The 20,951-nt window shown below is 40.8% G+C and overlaps 2 protein-coding genes across 2 annotated transcripts in view; both read right to left on the reverse strand.

The window, feature by feature from the left end:
- skap1 (src kinase associated phosphoprotein 1) overlaps nt 1-9,452 on the reverse strand; it is a 29,302-nt gene extending 19,850 nt beyond the window's left edge. Inside the window, exons 1-4 of the mRNA XM_044014120.1 lie at nt 9,155-9,452; nt 8,490-8,595; nt 7,919-7,944; nt 7,591-7,707 (exon numbers count right to left, since the gene is read on the reverse strand). Of these exons, the coding sequence (XP_043870055.1) occupies nt 7,591-7,707; nt 7,919-7,944; nt 8,490-8,595; nt 9,155-9,194 (289 nt within the window). The 5' untranslated portion in view covers nt 9,195-9,452. The remainder of the gene's footprint in view (nt 1-7,590; nt 7,708-7,918; nt 7,945-8,489; nt 8,596-9,154) is intronic.
- An 8,914-nt stretch (nt 9,453-18,366) lies between these two features.
- hoxb1b (homeobox B1b) lies at nt 18,367-20,018 on the reverse strand. Its single transcript, XM_044014574.1, has 2 exons — nt 19,444-20,018; nt 18,367-19,151 (listed from the first exon to the last, which is right to left on the reverse strand). The coding sequence occupies exons 1-2, from the start codon at nt 20,000-20,002 to the stop codon at nt 18,841-18,843; spliced, it is 870 nt and encodes a 289-aa protein (XP_043870509.1). The 5' UTR covers nt 20,003-20,018; the 3' UTR covers nt 18,367-18,840.
- Between the last annotated feature and the right edge of the window lie 933 nt (nt 20,019-20,951).

Raw genomic sequence — 20,951 nt, forward strand, 5'->3', positions numbered from 1 at the left:
TGCATGTGTTTAAACCAAGGAAAACATGCAGTGCATTATATCGAGCTGCAACGATGCCTGGTTGTCTTCAGATAATGTTAAATGGCACCACAGATTTATGCAGGAGTGATTATGTGTGTGTTTTTTTCTGATCGGGGCTGTCAATCAGGTCAAACAGCAAGTCTCTCTTGACGTGAGATAAAAGCTTTTTGACTGAGTGACGCCTTAAACGGGGCTTGATAAAAGCTTCGACATACACAGGTTTGGTTTTCTTTAATGATTTGGAATCCAAAAACAAAAGAAAAAAAAATCGATAACATTCCAACTACATCCCATGCAGAGATATCGAGCGTTTGTTTCTTTTATTTTCCTTTATATGTGAAGCAATTTGGGACAAAAAATAAAAACGTATGTGGCTCTATGCAGGAGTAGACGTCAAATTATTCTCAGCTCCGTTTTGCTCTATTCCTGCATTTGAACATCACAGGCCAGCCACTGTAAAGACACTAAGGGGCTAAATTTACTATGTGACATTGCCTTCCCCCTGGGCAGCTATAAGCGGCGTCTACAGCGACCCTGAATTTCCCTTTTCTAGATTTACTACCACTATTCAAATGCTTAACTGCAGATACAATGATCCTCTAATCGCTGGGGATGGTTTTCAGCTGCTTCACTGACAAGAGACAAAGAAGAAAAAAAAACAAAAGAAAAAAAAAATACAAACAAAAGGGAGAAAGCATACTTGTACCGATATAAATACCAACAACGGAGGTGTTTGGGCCCACAAGAGAGCGTGCACATCTGTGATAAAAACGGTATATAACAGAGTCATCGACAGAGCCTGCAGGGAAAAACACTCAAGAGAAAATCAACACACTCACCCTGTGAATGTACAGTTATTGCAACTTTAAAACGCTCCCGTTATTTCCTCTAAAATGCTTCAAATTTCATTTCAGCAATAATGGTGAGTAAATATGTTCCGGAGAACTGTGTTCATGCACTGTGATTCCTGAGCAATATCTCACGCCTATTACCTTTATATATAATCACTCTCATATTATAGTCACTCGTGTTACATATTATACCATTAAACAATTCCATGATGCATTTATTCACATGAATCACCAGCAGGTTCGAGGGCAACAGGTGTTACAGGTGTAAATTATTCTGTCAACGCAAATGAAACCAAATGCTCAGCAAAATCAGTGTCTTTGTTCAGTGTATTATTCTTTTTTTTGGTATTTGGTCAAAATAAAAACATTTAATTCATTTATTTTTAGTTAATGTGATATGTTTTTTTTTTTATTTTGGAATTTAAAACAATATATTCTTCTTTAAAACAAAATCATTAAAAAAAAGGATTATTATTCATTCATATTATTTTTGAATGAATAGTTTTACCACTTTTTGTTTTTATTGCACATGATTTCTATTTATTCTATATTTTGGGGGGGTTTCATAAACAAATATGAGTGAGAACAGAACAATTATTTTGGATTGAACGGTCCACGTCCTTTCTTTTTTTCGTTTCCTCTTTTGCAACAGAAACTATGCCTCATTTCTAATATCTGCAATGACATCAGTCAAATCAAAAGTATTTTATTGACACATTTTCAATATTTATTGTATATTATATATAACCGATTAAGGTCTACAAGTAAAATATATTTTCTTTTTCAACTCAAAATTATTTTCAAACTAAGAAAAAAAGTTTTTCATTCATAAAATAACTAAATAACTAAAATAAACCACAAACTAATAGTAAAAAAAGGCCATTCAAAAGAAAATCACAAGTCAGCCTCTATAACACTAACTACCAAAGTTAGTTAGTTATTGAACTATACATATACAAATTAACATGTACAAAAAATATTGTTTTTTTAATTAATTTTGTGTTATTGTTTTACCATGTAGAAACCACAATTGCAATCACTGACAACACCAAATTAATCAAAACAACAATTATTAAAATATGTTCATTTAGGTCTGTTATTTAATAAAATGTCACTTGTGAGCAGCTGTAGGAAATCAGATTTTTTTTTAAGTTATTTCTCTAAATGCATAATTGTTCTTTTTTGTTTTCTTTTTTAATCAAACTAATTGTAAACTATACTGTGAAAACAAATGACGCTTTTAAACAATGAAATGTGGCACCCAATCCACTAACTTCTGCTCTATTTATCTGAGATATGATAACTTACAGCATCGGTACAGATCAATGGGTACGAAAAAAAAAACATTCCATTGAAGATATGTATCCTCAAAAAGCGTATAAGACCACGACAGCCCTGTCCTACATGGCACACATGGTGCTGACTTCCCACAGCCATGCATTGATCCCAGTATGAAGAGGGATGCATCTTCAACATCCCAGAATAACTCCATGAGGGTATGTTAATGACCTTAAAGTGCTACATTACAGCAACAATTAAACAGAGGGACCCCAGAGGCATTGGAAGCCGTCATGTCACTGTCTGTTTACAGGCCAACACATCTCTCCCATCTCCATTTATTTCCCTAAGAAATCAGCAGGGCCACCTGGGCTTGGCATTGAAACTTCATTCATCTCCAGAAATGGATTCCAGTGGAGGGCAAAATCAAATTCTCATTTGCAAGGCAGGGGGAGTAAGAGAGGGAGTGAATGCAGGAGGTACCTGGGAACGCTAACCTCTGGGTGAACCCGCTGCATCTGATAGTTTTGCTATTTGTCTATGACATTGACAGCTCTGGGGGAGATTAGGAGCCACCCTGCCCCAGCTTCCCACTTTGCATTCTGCCTATATGCCACTTTACAGATGGACTGCTGCACATTTACCTTCGCCTGTTGTCCCTGGGTTTCAACGGGGTGCTACACCGGTGGCAACGCTGGGATGTAATTATATGCTATGCAACAATAAAACAAAGCAAACGAGGAGAGAGCTGCATCTGCGCGCTGACAAACCAGGAGGATGCAAAAACTACACCGAGTGGCTTTTTGTGGGGGTGAAGCCAGAGAGGAGAGTGATGGATGCCCCTCGGTTAAATACGTCCAAATCCCCCCTTCAAGCCTCTCTCTTCTTGCCAGGGAGTGTGAGTGAGCATGTGAGAGAGAGTGTACAAGATTAATAGTGTAAACAGCAAGGGAGAGAGGGAGGGAAAGGCAGAGAGAGAGGAGAGAGAAAGAGAGAGAGGGAGAGAGAGAGAGAGAAGACTATCAGCATCTGCAGCAGCACAGTAGCCCTGGGGGAATAGTGTGAACTTTTGAACCCTGATGGCAAGCAGTTGCAGCGATGCACAGAAACTGCTCCTGGCTCATAATGTGAGTTTGTGTGTGTGTGTCTTTCTAGAATAGCACACAGGCAGCAAGAGAGGGAGGAGAGGAGAGAACAGCGAAGGAGAATGAGGAGGAGCGGGGATCATTAACATGTTCCTCGCTTCCTTGCAAACGAGCAGCCACTATGCAAATGTCATGAAATCCATACGCCGATGAATGCGGTGAAAAATTAATCTCCTGGCAGATATTCTGACTGAGTTAGAGCGGATGGTTATCAGTAAGTCCTAAGAAACTTTGTGACTGATGGGCATTCTGAGACAGGAAGGCCAATCACTCGCATAACTCTGGACTGAATGCAGACAGGTCACAGGTTGGCCAAGCACGAGGCCAAAGGTCAAAAGTTCAGTGCGTGTAGAGATTACACTCTCACAAAACAACAAATCTGCAGCGACAGGTCATTTGTGAATCTCAAAATACCGTCCAGGTGCTGCGTGTGTTTATTTCACATCTAAATTAGGGTTTATTTCACAAGAGATTTGCCTGCATCTCTCATTCATTTGGAATCATTTGTTTCCCAATGACGCACCCACTAACTTCCTCTTTCTCCACGACTTCATTCGACATCAAACAGAGACGAAGGCCAGTTGGCAGCCAAAAGATTGCTGATTAACCCCCTAATGGAACATCACTCTGTCAGCTGGCATTGTTTCTCCTGGTTCACCAGCCAAGACAGCCAGGCATGCACACTCAAAAAACACTTCACTTTATACAGCTTTTTCAAGCCACAGCCAAAATGATGAAATTCAAATTTAATATTCTATTTACCAGCGCCGTGTAATAATGTTGTTACTGTGCACACTGGCTCCTCATATTCAAATGAGGAATAGGCAACAGTAAGACATAACTTCAAATTGGTTATCCTACTAGTGTATTCTCTTGCCAGTAATTGGTTTAGGAAATTGGGGCCAGCACAGTAATCACTGACAGAAGTTGTGTTCCAGCATGAACACCTGCCTATAGAGCTGAAAATATTAGTATTATATCAAGCGAAAATGCAAACAGTTCCTTTGTTTCACCCTTTAAATGTCAAGGTTATATATGCAGCTTTTTGTATACTATGACAGCAAATTGGAAATATTTTATAATTACTTTTTGAAATAATGAAATAATTGCTGAAATAATCGATTGCTTGCCGAGAATAATCATGCAGATTTTTTATGTATCTAAGATATAAGACAATATCAACCAGTAAATAATCACACGTAATGTGAGCTTATCATTCAAATGGCTCGATAAACAAAAAAAAAAGATCCATATCCACACATGAACAAATACAGACTGTACAAAACAAAAGAGACACGACAATCACAAAGAGGGAGGAAGACGGAGACGTTTCAAACGTGCCATCTTTTTTTTTTTTGCACGCCTCCGGAAACAAAGCTGTCTGTGCAGCGCTCTGTCATCGCCGCAACCTCCCAACAAATATCCCCGAGCGCCCAGCGGTGCTCCCCAATCAAAGAAAAACAAACAGGCCATTTCCACTTCGTAAACTTGACCTGCAAGCAGCATGACAGGTCTGAAAATCCCACATCTCCGTCTGTCTCCTGGGGTCTACTTGTGTGTATGGTCTGTTTGTGTTTGTGTGTGTCTGTGTGTGTGAGACCATGGACGCCAGAGGGAGAAGTTTTTAGTGCATATATTTGTTTTTTAATGCAAAATTTGCTGGAATGGCAAATTGTGTGTGTGACGGAGGGAGAGAAAAATAAACATCCCCAAAATTCCTGTGTGAGGGCCCTGGAGAGAGAGGGAGAGAGAGTAAGACAGAGAGAGAGATAGGTGGAGGTTGTTAAAGGGGGCAGACGAGGCTGGGGTGAGGCTGCAGGCGCGCTCAGGTCATCAGTTCGGTCGGCGGGTGAAACTCAGTTCACATTACCATGCAGACACCCGGCCTAACAATGGAGGCTCCATCTGTTCCTGTCAGCCATTACAAATCTGGTGTCACCCAGTCCGCTGAAGACAACAGGCCACCGCATCTAATCAAACGGCACAGGCTCCTCCTGCGTGTAAAAGCAGCCATCGACTTCACACTCACTCACTCTCTGGTTAGGGAACAGAGAGCAGCAAAGGCAGGCAGTCGATTACCACGGATAATATATTCACCAAGTCACAGTCTCTATTGTATACAGTAGGGCTCAAATGAAACGGTACAATTAAACTCAAGAGGGGGAAGAAAAAAAAAAATCCCAATCTTCTCCATAAGATCAAACGTTATTCTCTAAATCACAAAATCATCATTTATTTTCACGACAAAAGTAACCAGTGCATTTCTGCAAATAAAAGGAACGCAATAAAGTTTAAGTCGTCACCGCAGAAGGGCCATCCTCCTAAAATGTCACTGATTTCATTAAGTGGCCACGCCATTATTTTCCACAAACACTCCCTCTTCCCTTGAAACAGACCGCCCAGTAGAAAAGTGTGAGCCATTTCTTTCAACTGGCAATGAACAGAGAATGAACTATGAACTCCACATGCCCTTTCACTGAGGACACAGGCCATTCACTACACTAACATGGCCGCCGTCCCCCAGCAATAAAACGACACAGCACTGTGAGGTGCACGTTTTTCTAACACAATCAAATGCTATTATTGATCCAACAAAAATATCTGTTTTTTTTTTTTTTTTAAGTGTAGTTGCTTAGTGTCAAGAGGCACCAGTTGGTGAAAATAAAAGCAAAATGCAAATGAAATGAGAAGATTGTCTCCGTGCTGTATAATTGGCTATTTCTCACATTTAACGCCAACAATGGTGAGACATGATGTTCATGTTTAAACAACTAGCACACTCAATTGTAACAGACGGCAGAGATTGTAGTTGGGTTACCATTATAGCCGAAAGGGGGATTTTTTTAAGCATTTTACAGTTTGATTTTTGTCTGTTTCCCAAAGGAAATCTCGCCATCATCATTTTCTTGTGGTCCACGTTACTACCATCTGCCGTGATTTGTTTTCTCTTGTTTTTCCATAGTTGCAGAGAAAGGTGGTGCTTCCTCTTCTGTGGGCGCAGGATGAAAGAGTTCATTAAGCCATCTCCGAATAAGGGGAACATTTTTGACTGCATCCTGCTGGCATTAACTACCGCTATCACAATTGCACAATGCAATGGGAAATTCCACATGATAGTTGCTTTACCTCAGGAGGGGAGCTTAAAAAAATTGTACAAGGTAGAGATTGGCACCTGAGGCAGCCAACTCAGTAATGCCCACCTGCAGCATGTCACGTCAAGGGCTATTAGCTGGCACGTAGAACTAGAAATACAAAATAGTCTGAACGGGAGGGAGGGCAAGTCAGAGAAAGGAAGATAGAAAGAAAGATTGATAAAGGGCGAGAGGGATGGAACCCACATGGCCCCTCAGGTACAGTGTTGTATTTCAAACCCGGTTGTGAAAGAATAGAGGGGCTCAGGGTCAATTAATCACTGCGTTAGCCTGCAGCTACAAAGCCACCTCTCTGTGTGGGCTGCCTCCATGCCTCCCTCAGTCCACACATACAGCTCAGGGATACAGACCGGGAGCAGAGGATCTGCCACTGGAGGGAGCTCTAGGTCACCAATCGGGCTTTAGTGAACCACCAGCCCCCTTTCTCCAGAGTCAGGACAGCCCACCTGCAAACTGGCTTGGAGGCAGAGGAGAGGGAGGAGGAGTCAATGATGTCACTGGAGTCTGGCAAAGAGGTAGGAGGCCGACAGGGAGGGGGAATTTTACAGATGTGGAGTAGTTCTTCAAATTAACATGTCTTGCGATGACATACAGCAAAAAGGTTCACCCTTGCTTCCTGCTGCGAGGTGTAGGTGTGTCGGTGAGGATGTGAAGGGTCATGTGTTAAAGCTGCACTGGTTAAGTTCACTTGTGGGAATACTGAATCATCTCCTGTGACACTGGCTCCTCCTTATTTTTTTTACCTTTTCCATTGCAGTGCTGAATTCCTTGCACACCGTTGCCATTCAGTGGAAACATGCCTTCATAAAGACGACAGACACAACATGTACATGTTGTTCTTAGGGTTCAAATTTCATCCCGTTGTCCTTAGTTAAACTAAATGGGATGCGCTAAAAGCTACATTTAATCTGAACCAATGTTTTCTGCCCCAATTCAATATCATTACTTTTTTTCACACAACTAATGTTGTGAAGAAAAAGCCATTAGTGATGCTTTGCCACACAGAAACGCCCACACTGAGAATTGGGTCTTTTTGAGCTGAGATCTCTGCACTGCGCAAAGAGCCAAAGTTCACACACACACACACACACACACACACACACACACACACACACACAGAGGAATTCAGAATTGTGGACTTACACTCTGGGCCGCCATCATCCTGGTAGTCAGAAGCTACTGAAGCATCGTCTGATGGGCCAGAGCGACCAAGACTGGAGCTGCGGTTATCGTCAGAACCATCTTCTTCCCTGAAGTCCGCTGAGTGTGTATTTGTGTGTGTGTGTTTAACAAAGAGAGATAAAGCAAATGTCATTGACTGGCGTAAAATAAGAGTTTCACATGACTGAGAGACATGATAAACCGGTCACTAATGTGAGCATTTAATAGTATGTAATGTGCACACATATTTTACATATACATGTATACACAAAATTAGAAACTAAATTAGAAACTGGGCCATTTAACTTACATGGGAAGGGAAATTCCTGAGGGTTCCTGTAAAATAAAATGAATCAAAACAAATCAATTGCTAAGTTTTCTGTACTTTCATTTTGCAGACAGTTCAATGCCAGTTTTGCTTTTAAAATGCAGTAATTGGTTCCTGCACAAGAGACCACAAAACCACAGGTTTTCTGTTGCCTGCCTCTCTTATCAAGCAGCGCAAGCTGGAGACGCTGTTTCCGGAGAAAACTACTGCACTTCATACAAGAGTTTCAGATTGTTCTTGGACTATGGAAATAAAAATCCCAGCACAAATTATTTTTATCAGAAAAGATTATTCTTTGAGATCAGAGCAATAAAAAAAGCAAGAATAAAGTCTTGAAGGTAACATCATTAGACTTAATGAGCCTCTTCAAATGTAATTTTGCAAACCATTTTTAAAGCAATTAAAGCAGCATTTCAGAGTCTTGTGTGACAGTAAAAGCAGAAGTTAGATAGTGGTGTCATGAAATTAAACTGTAAAAAACAATTTGACGTTCTGTGTCTCTGCAAAACAGTGATTAATGATTTAATGCTGCTTTTGGGACGTTCCATCCTACCTTATATGGACGACTCTGAAGTTGTTTAGTAAGACTTTTCGTGTCTCTTGGGCACTTTCACTGAGGTCCTCATCTTCAAGGATCTCCGATACAAAAAGCTCACAGTCTGAGGAAACAGAAAACAAAGTAAGTGTGGTATTTGACAGGTGTTTTTCAAAAAACTAACAGGGCTGTTCCTGACACACAAATGTGCAATCGAGTTTAGTTATTTACTTAGATATAATATAACAATTTGGTATTGCAGATCAAACAGGTCTTTGCCAGGTTTGGGAGCAAAATGGAGTAGAACCTTTAGTCTTTTCCCAATTTGTTGTCGTAAATATGTCGTCAGAGTAACATGACATAGTCGAGGTACTGTAGGCAAAACAGACAAGCATCAATGAAGCATCAGATTAATTTTCTTCATGTCCTCTACACAAATGTAGTGGTAAATGCAAATCTGCTTCCAGAGGCCATGAATGCCAGCCTGACAGTACAGGAAAATGTAGCAAGCTGTCATGGCACCACCATGTTTTTACGGTTGAGTGTTTTTGTTTTGTTTGCAACTTAAAATAACAAGAAATAACTCACTCTACACTTGTATGGCAACACTGTGTGATAACAAGATTTAAAGACAAATCTTCATTGTTCTAAAAAGTATTATTGCAATTAAAATAAGGCATTACCATCCAAAAGTCTCTTAATGTCATGCAGGATCGTCCCCATCACCTAAATTCCACCAGGTCAAATGTTTTACTCCACCTTTCACACTTCAATGCTCCTTTGGACTTTGCTTCTAAAAACACAAAGCAGCCTAAATATACTCAGCCTATGTCATACTGTTAACAACTCCAATTATAGAAACAAAACCCTGGCATAGACTGCTACAGCTTTAAGCCACCTAAGTCTGTTTGCTCTGAAAGCTAACTTCCGTGCATGCACCTCAATTTGCACAAAATGGGGTGGAGCAGGTGCAGAGCTGACTACTTCCTCTGCACACTGGTTTCTCAGATGAGGAAAAGATCTGACAGACACTGAGCATAACATAATCTGTCTGACATCAAAACAGTACCACAAAGCAAGCCTGATCATAATGAGCAACCTGAAACAATCGCATATAAGGATGTTCATCTTTTTTACAATCAGATAAAAGTAGATTAAATACACTTTTCTCAGTTAAACAAGGTTTTCAAAGTCAGATAATATAGAGTGCAGCAAACCCTGCTAAATTCCCCTTAATCATATCTTCAAACATTCAACCAAATGAGGCTGGCAGTCATCTTACATGACTTTCAGGACAGTGAATTCCAATCAATTCAAAATGTGTTCTTTTGCTGCGTGTCTGCAACCTGGCATCATAGTGGGTGGAGGAAACAGACAATGGTGCACAAATCAGTAAAATGGTATGGCTAAAGTCAACACCCACGACCACAAAAGCTGCTAGTGTAGGCAAGTAGCAGCCACGAGTTCCTGTCATACGTTGCCAGATATTTGAATATTGGAGAACTTATTTGGTTATTTTCAAATCAAACACATGAGTCACAATTTCCCAAATTAGTAATTAGGTGATTATCAGAATCAGTGAATACTATGAACAACATAATAATAAGTGTAATCCTTTTTTAAGCAGAAATCTTTGATTCATTCACATTTATTCAGCCATTTATTTTGACATTATGACACTAAACATATTTTTGATTTATAATGACTGCTGAACAATATGATTCCTTTCCAGGAAGCTTCTTAAATGATAGACTGGAATTTAGAGACGTTAAATAAAACCATGTAAGCAGTTCTTAAGTCTTTAAAACCAGTGGAAATTATTGTCTAATCTTGCGCAGTAAACTGGGGCAACTCAAACACTTTAAATTAACAAGTTAGTGGACTGGATGTACTATACCTAACATTAAATCATTCCCTAACACACTCTCAAATATTGCTATTCTAATAAATATTGCACGGTCAAAGATATTTATTGCTGAAATAGAGGCAGAGCAATTTTAACTCATGCTGATCGCAGACCAGATAACAAATATGTTTAATGGAAACCATGTGTTGTTGTTGTTTTTCTGTGATTGATCATTATATGGAGGTCAAAAATTGCCCATTTATTATCCCTTGGCCCTTTAAATAGCAGCCATTTTGACACACATTAGCAGGAAAAGCACAGGTGCTACTGATCACGTGAAAGATATCTTGCTGTGCTCAACTGTTCAGTTCACTTCAGTTCATGTAAAAGTCAGGACTGCGTGACAGTGAGCCAGCATGCACTCTAAAACTTGAGGACGCTAAACGCAAACCCGTCATTAATTTGACTATTCACACTTTGCATTGGTATTCTTATTGTCCCCTGTCAACATGGCTGCTGTGCTAACGTTCCATTTGCACCACCTCGCTCACCTGGTGGGTGAAGGTCCTTACCTTTTTAAGCTGGAGGTAACATGGCAGTCGGTGAAATAGCGTTAAATAACACAGAAATGTTAGCGTGTTGTCATTGTTCTCCTCCTACACTACTCTATATGCGACTCTGTGTCGCATATGGAGTCGTATTTGTGTGCGTGTTTTTGTTTCTGAAAGCACTTGACCTGGATCCACAACGTAGCATCAAGGCCCTGCTTAAGCTAGCTCGATAGCTTGCTATCCCTCAGATGGAGCCCGACGTTCATCTCTTACCAAAACTAATTCTGAGTAAGTCCATATATTTACCAAATAAAAGCTACTGAAAATGAGTGCGAAGTAACTTTAAAATGCGGGTTTACTTGATAACACGATACACGATAACCAAGATAAATACATTTTCCCCGTTCATCTCTATAGGCGTTGCGTTCAAGTCCTCACAAAGTTTGTAAAAACGTATATCTGAGTTCATGCTGTACATTCACTTTTAAAACTGTTGATGTTTTGTGTTATGTTTGTTCCAATATATAAAGACGAATGTTGTGTTATGTAGTATGTTGTGTATAGTATTATTTTTGCATGGTTATTTTATATGTTGCTTATATGTTATTTTATATGTTGATCACAGCGTGTATTCAGTCTTTCTTACAGTTAATGAAGATGTAAAATCGTAAACGTATACCTTCGTGAGTGGGTTTATGTAATTTTACTCCGGTAATGTTTTCCTACTATTTCAAAGAAGAGTGGTTAGTATTGTTTATTAAAAATGTGTTTTCGCTGGCTACACCTTCACTGGATTGTGTGCTGCATTCATGACTCGGTTAGTGGTAAATCAGAGTTGTCACATGGGTAGAATTTTGTTTTGAAAAATGTTTTAATATATATTCCTTACTTTTTTCTGTGTAGTGTGGGCACATTATGCTTGCCATTTGTAGTTGTAGTGCATTAAATGTTTCACTGCAAGTAACTTAATGGGACCTGTAATGCTGAAATCCAGTGGCAAGTGCTGCATTGTGCTTTAAGATAAGAAAAATACAATCAGCAGGGATGCAATTGATGTCTTAACATGGCTGTACAACAATAAATGACACAATGCTCAATTACTCAATCAGATTTTCAAATGGTTCAACATTATCTTCTCCCCAAATGGCACATCTTGTCAAGTTGGTATGAGAAATTCTGACTTTCACTCTTTAAATGACAGTCTCTGCCGTTTTGATTGGTCTTTGGTTGAAGCTGGAAAACAAATTGGGCTATTTCTGACAACACATGAATATAACATCTCTAGATTGGTCCCTCACTATATCTGACAGGGTATGGATGAATAGTTTATATTAGTGGGAGAGGCTGGGCAGCAGTGGAGTGGCCTGGACTGTGATCTCATATCCACAACTGACATGTAGTAGAGGAAGTAATACTAATAGAAGTAGTGGTGGGCCTTATTGATCCGGTATTACAGAATGACGACAAGAAAGGTCATCAAATAAGGAAAGTTCAATCAAACACTGCTCACATCGACCGAAAACACAGAATATCAATCGTGGTTGTGTTGAACTTAAATTATGTTTGTCTTACATTCTGGTGTGCAATGTGTGTTCAAGCTCACAAGATGATTAGTTCATATTCTCGGCAACAACACAGACATAAGCACAAAGCAACTACTAACAGACTGGAGTGTTTCAGCATAATGGTTTTAATGCGGCATTTTTATCTCATTTATATTTGTAAAAAAAAATGCGGTTTTGACTTGATAGTTTATATACCAAGTTTATATTTTTTTAATTAGCACAGGTTTTGTTCAGGTATACCACAGGTAAAACAAATGGGGATTTCATCATTATCTTATTTAAAGTTCAAAACACATTACCCTGCTGCAGGAAATTATTTTTATAATCGAGTAATCTGCCAGTTATTTTCCCCGTTAATTAATCAGTCCACCACCATTTCATAATGCAATTGTTGCAATTTTGCATTTTTATATAAAATTTTAACTTTTGCTTATAGCAGCTGAACACCAGTGCTGACAGCAGTCTCTAGTTTCAATAATTTTACTATTTTTCCCATTTTTCACAATGACTCTCATGATGGTCTCTTTTCCTGTCACGTCTCTACAGGAAGCCATGGGGTCAGGGTGAGTTGAATCTCATGTCAGAATTGTCCCCATGTTGACCTGCGCCTGACTGGCCTCCCAGCAAAAAGCCCCTGTGAAGGTAAGAGGAACTGGGGTCCCCTCCCCTGGAAAAGAGGGTCCCTCCCCTTGACAGCTCCACAGAGCCCCAGCCACCTGCCTGCTGAGCCAGCCCCATATGAAAAGGGAAGCCCTTTGTAATCCGACAGGGATTACACCACCTAACAATGCACCGCTGAAAGAGCGACAAAAGCCCTGTATCAAACGCTGCTGAGGGGGAGCAAGGCTATGATCTCCCACTACTACCAACACTGACTCCTCTGCCACCTCTCATCTCCCCAAGAGGCTCTACACCCCCTTTAGCATTCACTGCCCCTGTCCTCCTCCTGCCCTCTCATCTCTAGGATCTGGCCTTTTATCAGTGCATTCCTTTTCATTTGCATTGCGGTGTGGGGAGGGACAGCAGGTCTCTCTGATCTGCCAGGAGAGAGTCAGGAGGATCCTCGGGGCATGAAGGGTGTGTGTTTGAGTGTGTGTATCCTGCCCTGAAAACACACACACCACATTGCCACACTGCATTCTCAATAATAATATGCAGTCCAGAGGTGCAAATACCGTAGCACCCATGCCTGTCTTTCAGGCTCTGTTTTTCACCTTTTTCTTAACCTTTATTTTAGAAAAGGTTGTGTTGTGGTTTAGGCGCATGTTTTTTCTGATAATAATTTATTTTCCAAAATAATGCAATTTAAAAAAAAAAAAGTTGGAAACATCTACTTGGTGCTTGACATTAATCACGCTGTAAGAATAGGTGTCACCTTTCACAACAGCAAATATTTTAAGTCGGTCCTGACACATGGCCCTTATCTAAGCATGTCACGACATATTCAAAGCCTTCATAAATAAGGGAAAATAGGTGTTTGGCCTGATTCTTGAGGGTCTGTTGTAAATGTTTGTGTTGCTCAAGGAGATAAAAAAGAGGTAGTTTACTTTTCGGATTTCCTCAGAATCACTGTATTCTTAACCCACCCACTGCTCAAACATATATCAGTGTGGGGGGGCTTTGGTGGCAGTGAGGTATAAAGTGATGATAGATTGAGGACACAAAAGACAGAGGAGCAAATGTGTTGCGCTAAATCTACAACCTTCACTCTCACACTGGCTGACTGACTCAAGGGGGGGAGGTGTTAAATCGGCTTGTACTCAAATCAATGTTGGCCCTGAGAGCATTGAATAGAAAATCATTCAAATTGTATTATGTTAGGATATATGAGCCATTTTAAAATATTAATTCAGCATTATTTGAGGTGTCTGTTAAGGACAGCTGTTACAGCTCACAGTGCGTTGACGCTACTGAGTGATTGCATGCCTCTATTATATGTGATGTATGATCATGTATGAGAGGGAACTATTTTTCATTACCTAGACATTGTCCCTAGAGGCAGTAGTTAAAGAAGAATCTATGTATTATCCCCTTAAAACAACTGGCCCTTGTCAAAGGCCCGAAGAGAGAGGAGCAGAAAGGAGAAGTGAAAGGGATGCGCAGCACCTCGGATAGTAGTAGGATTGAGAGACTGGAAGGAAGCCAGGGGAATGTGTCTGCCTGAGCTTGTGATCTGCTCACTGCTGCCTCTCCCTCTGTCCAGTTAATTGGAATACAAAGCAGAGCAGGGTCGATGAGAGAGCGGTGGTGCTGGTGAGGAGGATGGTGGAGTAGGGTGGGGGGGGGGCTGTCTGTCTCCAGCAACACTCAACCTTCACTGCTCGCTTGGAATTGACTGGGGAGCCAGCAAGCGAGACCGACACACTGTCACTGGTAAAATGAACTGTCACCTTGCATTTCTCAACCTCCTGGCAGTGTCGAATTGGCCGCTTTGAACCATGTGACGTGACACTGATTGAGGTCTGGTTTTCCCCTCCTGGGCTACAAAGGAAGGAGCTGCTTTAATTTCAAGTGTACAGGCTCCACATGCAAAGTATCCCGGCAAGGGCTCATCATTGTCTCGGCAGCAAGCATCGCCTCAAACCTGTATTTTTACCACCAAACCTTTCATAGGTGCTCTATTTGTCCTCACCACCCCTCATTATTTCATTGTGCTGCTTCGTTACTCTGCCTTTCAGCTAGTCTTGTTTTTCTTACGGCGTATAGTCATGGCGGTCTGACAGGCACATGGAGGAGGAAAACTATTAGGGGTAGCCATTTGGATCCTGGAGGCAATCCCAGGGAGTATTAAGATGTTAACCCTGGCCAAGTCACTTGTCTCTCTCAGTTACAATGCTGATGGAGTGGGGAAAGGATGCAGTTGCAAGGGGACCCACGAGGCTTCAGGGGCTTCAGGTTGGCTGCTGCTTCCAGATCCGGTATAGAGCCAGACTAGGTTGGGGGATGGTTGTCAAGAATCGCTAAGGCTGAGCTAAAAAGAGCCTCAGTGCCATAACAAAGGCAGAGGAGCATGTGCCATTCAAAACTAGGCAGCAACTCTTATCAAGGCTTTGTTGAAACAGAAAAATTGTAGAAATTAAATTTGAGAATAGATTTGTAATTTTGTCTGTCTTTGAAAATGATAGTGAGGTAAGGTAGGAATTATGTGCAGCGAATCATTATGTGGGCACTAGTCGTTTGTCCTTATTTCCTTACAAACTTCACACTAGAGACGTAAGAAAAAACCTACAGCACCCGGTGTGAACTAAAACATGTATTATTCTGTTAACTGGAGTTAATTTCAGCAGTCATATTTAAATCAAATCACATTGAGATCTTCTAAGGTCTCTTTTATTTGAAAATGTACAGTATTATTATCTCTCCATCATAGATCTGTAAACACTGTCACAAAAAAAAAACTAGAACTGTTGTGCTATAAATACATTTATTCCTCAGACTGCTGAAGCGTCATATCATTAATTCATTTGAGATAACCTTACATGTTGGCAGTTTTATTGTCCTCACAGGCACTTGTCTCTTGTTTTGAAAGCAGATTTGAAAGTGTATGAATAAGTTGTTTTTCTGTTTTTAACACTTTGATACCCTCTTAAAACTCCAGTCTGTAACATTTAGAAGGAATGGTTTTGGAATATAATATTAAAGATGACATTGTCATTATTTAATGTCAATTAATAATAATTCTTTAAAATTAACCCTTTAATTTCACACTGTGAGAGTCCTTTTCCACAGTAACTACCATGTTGCCGTTTCATGTTTCTATAGTAGCCCAGAACTGACAAACCAGGAAATGCTGGCATGTTTCCATGTTACCTGAAGACCATCAAACTTTTTCTCACAAGCTTGGAAGGGAGGAGGACTTGCAAAATGCTACTTTACCTTTAATATAATAGTCATACATGTGTTCTTTAAAATGCATGTACAACATTTTTCTTTTTTGTATACATACGATTCTTTTGGTAACTAGTGAACAACTTATGTTACTGAATTTCAGGTTACCTGTACAACATCCTCTAACATCAGACCCCTGATTTGAATCAATGAAGGAAAAGCTGTCAACACAATGCAGTGTTCTCAAATATCTTGTGTCTATTGGGCCCAATCCCTCAGATATTCACTCTATTCTTATGTCAATGAAATCAAAATCACTGCTGTTAACTATCTGTTGACTCACTATTTACTTTTCTTCTCTGCAGCTCTGACTATTTTTCTTTTGAGCACAATAGTCTATATAATAGTCCAGATTCTACCTATTACAGGGAGATTACATGACGTTAATGTAAACAGCTGTTGTGTTTGATATCTGCCAATAAAAATGACTCCTGTGGTGTCTCTCAGATGACCAACCCCCGTTACCTAATGAATACCGTATCTAGATTTTCTTTGAAGCCCTGGGACCCTGCAGAGTGACATGTGACAGTGGAACTGGTAGAAAACCAAGGAAGTGAGCCTTGCAATAGACTTGTAAAAGAGCCTGCAACAACTGCAAACAGCATGGGGTACAAACAGCATTGGGTTGACCTCAAACAAAGTGTAGGGGGGGCAGGCTGGCTTAAGATGTGGAAGATATGTGAGGAGAATGCTGGTTGCTGTATCTATTAATAATCCCCATATTGGTGCAGTAGAGTTTTTGATTATTCTTGTGCCTGCAGTAGATCTTCTTTCTCGCCCCTTTGTGTTCATTTACCATTTTTTGCCCCTCTCCTTGCCCTACATTTTCCAGCAGAAGGAAGAGATTGCTACGCTGATCTGAAGGTGAAAAACACCCTCCTCCTCCTCTCCCCCACATGAACATCTGTCTCCGTGGCGTTGGCTGCACCACAGACTCTGACACCTCCAGATGGAGAGCCCGCTGGGAGTGCTGAGGTATTGCCTTTAGTGATGGCAGGGATCACACACCTTTGGAATGAAGTCCCACACTTGTTTTCTGCACCGTCCCCTTTTTTGTTGTTGAATCTGTCACTATTGGCCATAATGACTGTCGCCCCAGTCCTCAGCCTTGTGACTCATCTGAAGAGGAAACCTTTGGCGTGTGAAGAAATGTATGACAATGAACCGCTTAGCCCTTTTCTAATTTACAGTAATGGGTCGTCTGGTATTTCAACTGTAACTTCTATTCGTGGACCTGTATTAATTTTTAATATAGTTGTGAGAGACCTGCATACTTATGCAGATGTATTTCAAATGGTTGCTTATTTTCATTTTCCAGAAGCATGTTTTTAGAGGCTTGAATTTAAAAAGTTCACACAGAATGTGACATAGGCTAAATGGCCTATAACCTCGTTAGTCTGAATAGTAAAAGCAATACCTGCAAAGCGCTAAAGTAAGAGCGGCCTGGAGTCGACTCCTCCAAGCCACTCTGGTGTCTTGACAGATTGACTCTGCATTCATTTGTGCCTGAACTCTGCATGAACCTTAGCTTTAGGAAAAAGGACACCAACAGGCCAGTGCTGCCGGGGCAGAAACTTGTGTGTGTGTGCAAACTTAACACCCAGTGCAAATATTGAAACTGCTGCCCTTGTAGCATCAGATGAACCTAGGTGGCCAGGTCCGACAAACGTTTAGCTAAGGGCGAAACCCAGATGAGCACGGAGATGTTAAATTATCAACCCAGCCCCTCCTGTTTTTTAAAAAGAGAAGCATATGTGTCTTGTTTAACACAAATTAGAGTTTAACTTAAATTATGTATAGATTGAGTTCTATGGCGACCCATGTCACTCGTGTCCAAGCAGAATTTGGGTAACAAATCAAGGGTGAGACTTGGCTCCTGGAGTTTGTTGTCATGTTTAGAGCCCCTGGAGGTATTTTGAGGTGAAAAGGTCACTAGGAACCACCCCATGTGTTGTGAAAGATTCCTCTTGTCACATTATGCAAGAAGACTTTGGCAAGACTATTAATGGAAGTTAATATAGAAAAAAAAAAGGTTTAGTGTGCAATTTAAGATTCGGAACAATTTATTTAAGACCTATGAAATTCAACAATTAGAGGAAGAGACTGTCAGTGGGAGTAAATTCTGTATCAGCATTTCTTTTTTAACATACAAAGCAAACATTTTTTTCATTTTATTTTATACACTTTGATAAGCTAGATCATCTCATCATTTGTTGGAAAATACCCTGTAAATAAATAGTGCAAACATTGACACTGAGAATTTCAGTGCTCCAACACAAAAACACAATCATGATAGGAGGATTACAAAATACAAGAATGGATGAAAAGACATTTTAAACAAAAAATTCCCAGCATTCAATGTCAAAACAATGCCCTTTAAGCACACCAGCAGACACAGACATGGCATGTGTGTGTATTCAAGACACACAAGTCCATTTTCACAGTTTTGTTTTTCTGAAGCAAAACTGCTCAGGGCCTCACAGTCATTATATATATATAATATTTTCTATTAAGAGTCATTATGGTTCAGGGTCTTTGCCTTTTTCGTTTGGAGAGTTGTCAGGGCCGGAGAGTTTCTCCACAGGTGCGGGAGCGTTGACCAACGCGCAGCCGAGTTTCTCGCGTTTCTTTTGTTTCATCCTGCGGTTCTGAAACCAAATTTTGACCTGCGTCTCGTTGAGCTCCAGACTGGCGGCGATTTCCACCCGCCGTGCCCGCGTCAGGTATTTGTTGAAGTGGAACTCTTTCTCCAGCTCGGTCAGCTGCTTGGTGGTGAAGTTGGTGCGGATCACGTTGTGCTGGCCAGGAACACCGTACTCGGACAGAACGGCTGTGGAGAGAAATGGATGAATGTGTGATAATGGAAAAACATGGGAGTCACAGAGCTAACGCAGGGGAAATTATGTGAGAATGGAAAGCGTGAGAATGAATAGAAAAGTACAAAACGTTAGTTGCAAAATAATTTTCCAGAACTATTTCAAAAACTTGGACCTAATTATATGAACTAGATTGTGTTTTACGCACCGTTTACGCACTGTGAAGCCATTATTACCTTCAAATGTGTCATTAAATTTCTAAACTACAGTGCTGTAATTCTCAAATCAGTCTAAGGATGAACGAACCTGTTTTCGGAGGATTCCTCTTCACTTTCATCCAGTCGAATGTTTGAGACACTTCCTCCACATGCTCCAAATCCCTCTCCTTATTTTTGGGCGGTAGCCTTGTGTAAACACTCTCTGCATATTCTTGCTGCCTCTGGTCTCCGGTGCCAAAATGCAGATACTGGCTGCCCGTTGCGACTCCAGACCCACAACTGTCCCCGGTGTAAGGGGCCATATTTGTTCCAAGGGGTGAAACTTGCGCATGAATGAAGTTCCGGTCCTGCTCGGGAGCAAGGCCGTACTGGTGGTGCCCGTACTCCAGTGGTGACCCATACATGGAGTTCCCTGGTGTTGAAAACTGCAGGTCCAAGTTGACGTGTGTTTGATGGTGCAGAGGGAGGCTCGGTGTCTGGTGGGGCGCAGAAGTTGCTGCAACTAAGCGCCCGTCCGGTGCGTAACTATCACTTGTTGCGCACGAGTTGGACGACATGTATCCATGGTTTAAATTGTGATATCCGGCCTTGGCACTGAATATATTTGCCCCCCTGTTGCACACAGGATAATCTAAGTAGGAGTTCATCCTGGACCTCGGCCTTCTGTTTGTTCAGAAGTGATCAAGACTGAGCAGTCATTAATCGGTGCTCCCTTTGCCCTAACCTTCTAGGTAGTATGTCAAAGCTGTAAAACTGCCTTCCACCCTCATATCACCTTCCTGACACACCATGTGACCCGCTAAACGCCAATGGCAAAGGACCTACAGCACTCTGTCAAGTCTGCGGGCTCGTCCATCAAGCGGCTCGCATTTACATGACAAATGCTTCAATCAAACTCGCTCATCCATCTGATAAGAACACAAACATCAGGACAAATTTCCAGGCTGCAGTCTTGGAGGGATGCAGAATGACAAATTTGAGCGAGTAAAAATTAAACAAATGAACAGCGCTATAGTAATGGATGTATATGGCCTCCACGCAAGGTTGTGCACATATGTGGCATTATTGTCTTTTAAAATGATCAAATCAATATGAAGTAGTCGTTAGACTGAAATTATTCATTTGACCTAGTTTTTCTTTTTTCCATTTATGCGTGTTAACCCTCAAATGTATGGCCTGTGGTTTTTATTGCGGATTATTCATTTTCTCGTTTGTGCACCCGTTTACCTCAGATATCGACATATTCGTTCAATTTAAATATACATTTGATCAGAATGTGTAGCGGCTTATTACCAAAAATGTTCCTCAGCCAGAATGATGCTGCTGTCAGACTCTGAATCAGACTGCGTTATAGTGGAGAAAAAAAGCAGTGGAGTGAATCTAGTGATCCATCATGCGCTCTTTTAAAAGATTGACAGCTTGTGTGGCCCACTTTGCCCATAAAAGAACAAAGACACGTTTAAGAACCAAACAGGCACCTTTTCTGCATTCTATCTTTCTTATTTGAGTGTTAACGACACTCACTATAATGTAATATCTTCCAAAACCTATCATGTCCACAACCAACCGAGAGGACACTGTAATTAAACAAGAGGA

The sequence above is a fragment of the Solea senegalensis genome, linkage group LG18 (genome assembly GCF_019176455.1).
Source record: "Solea senegalensis isolate Sse05_10M linkage group LG18, IFAPA_SoseM_1, whole genome shotgun sequence".
NCBI classification, from domain to species: domain Eukaryota; kingdom Metazoa; phylum Chordata; class Actinopteri; order Pleuronectiformes; family Soleidae; genus Solea; species Solea senegalensis.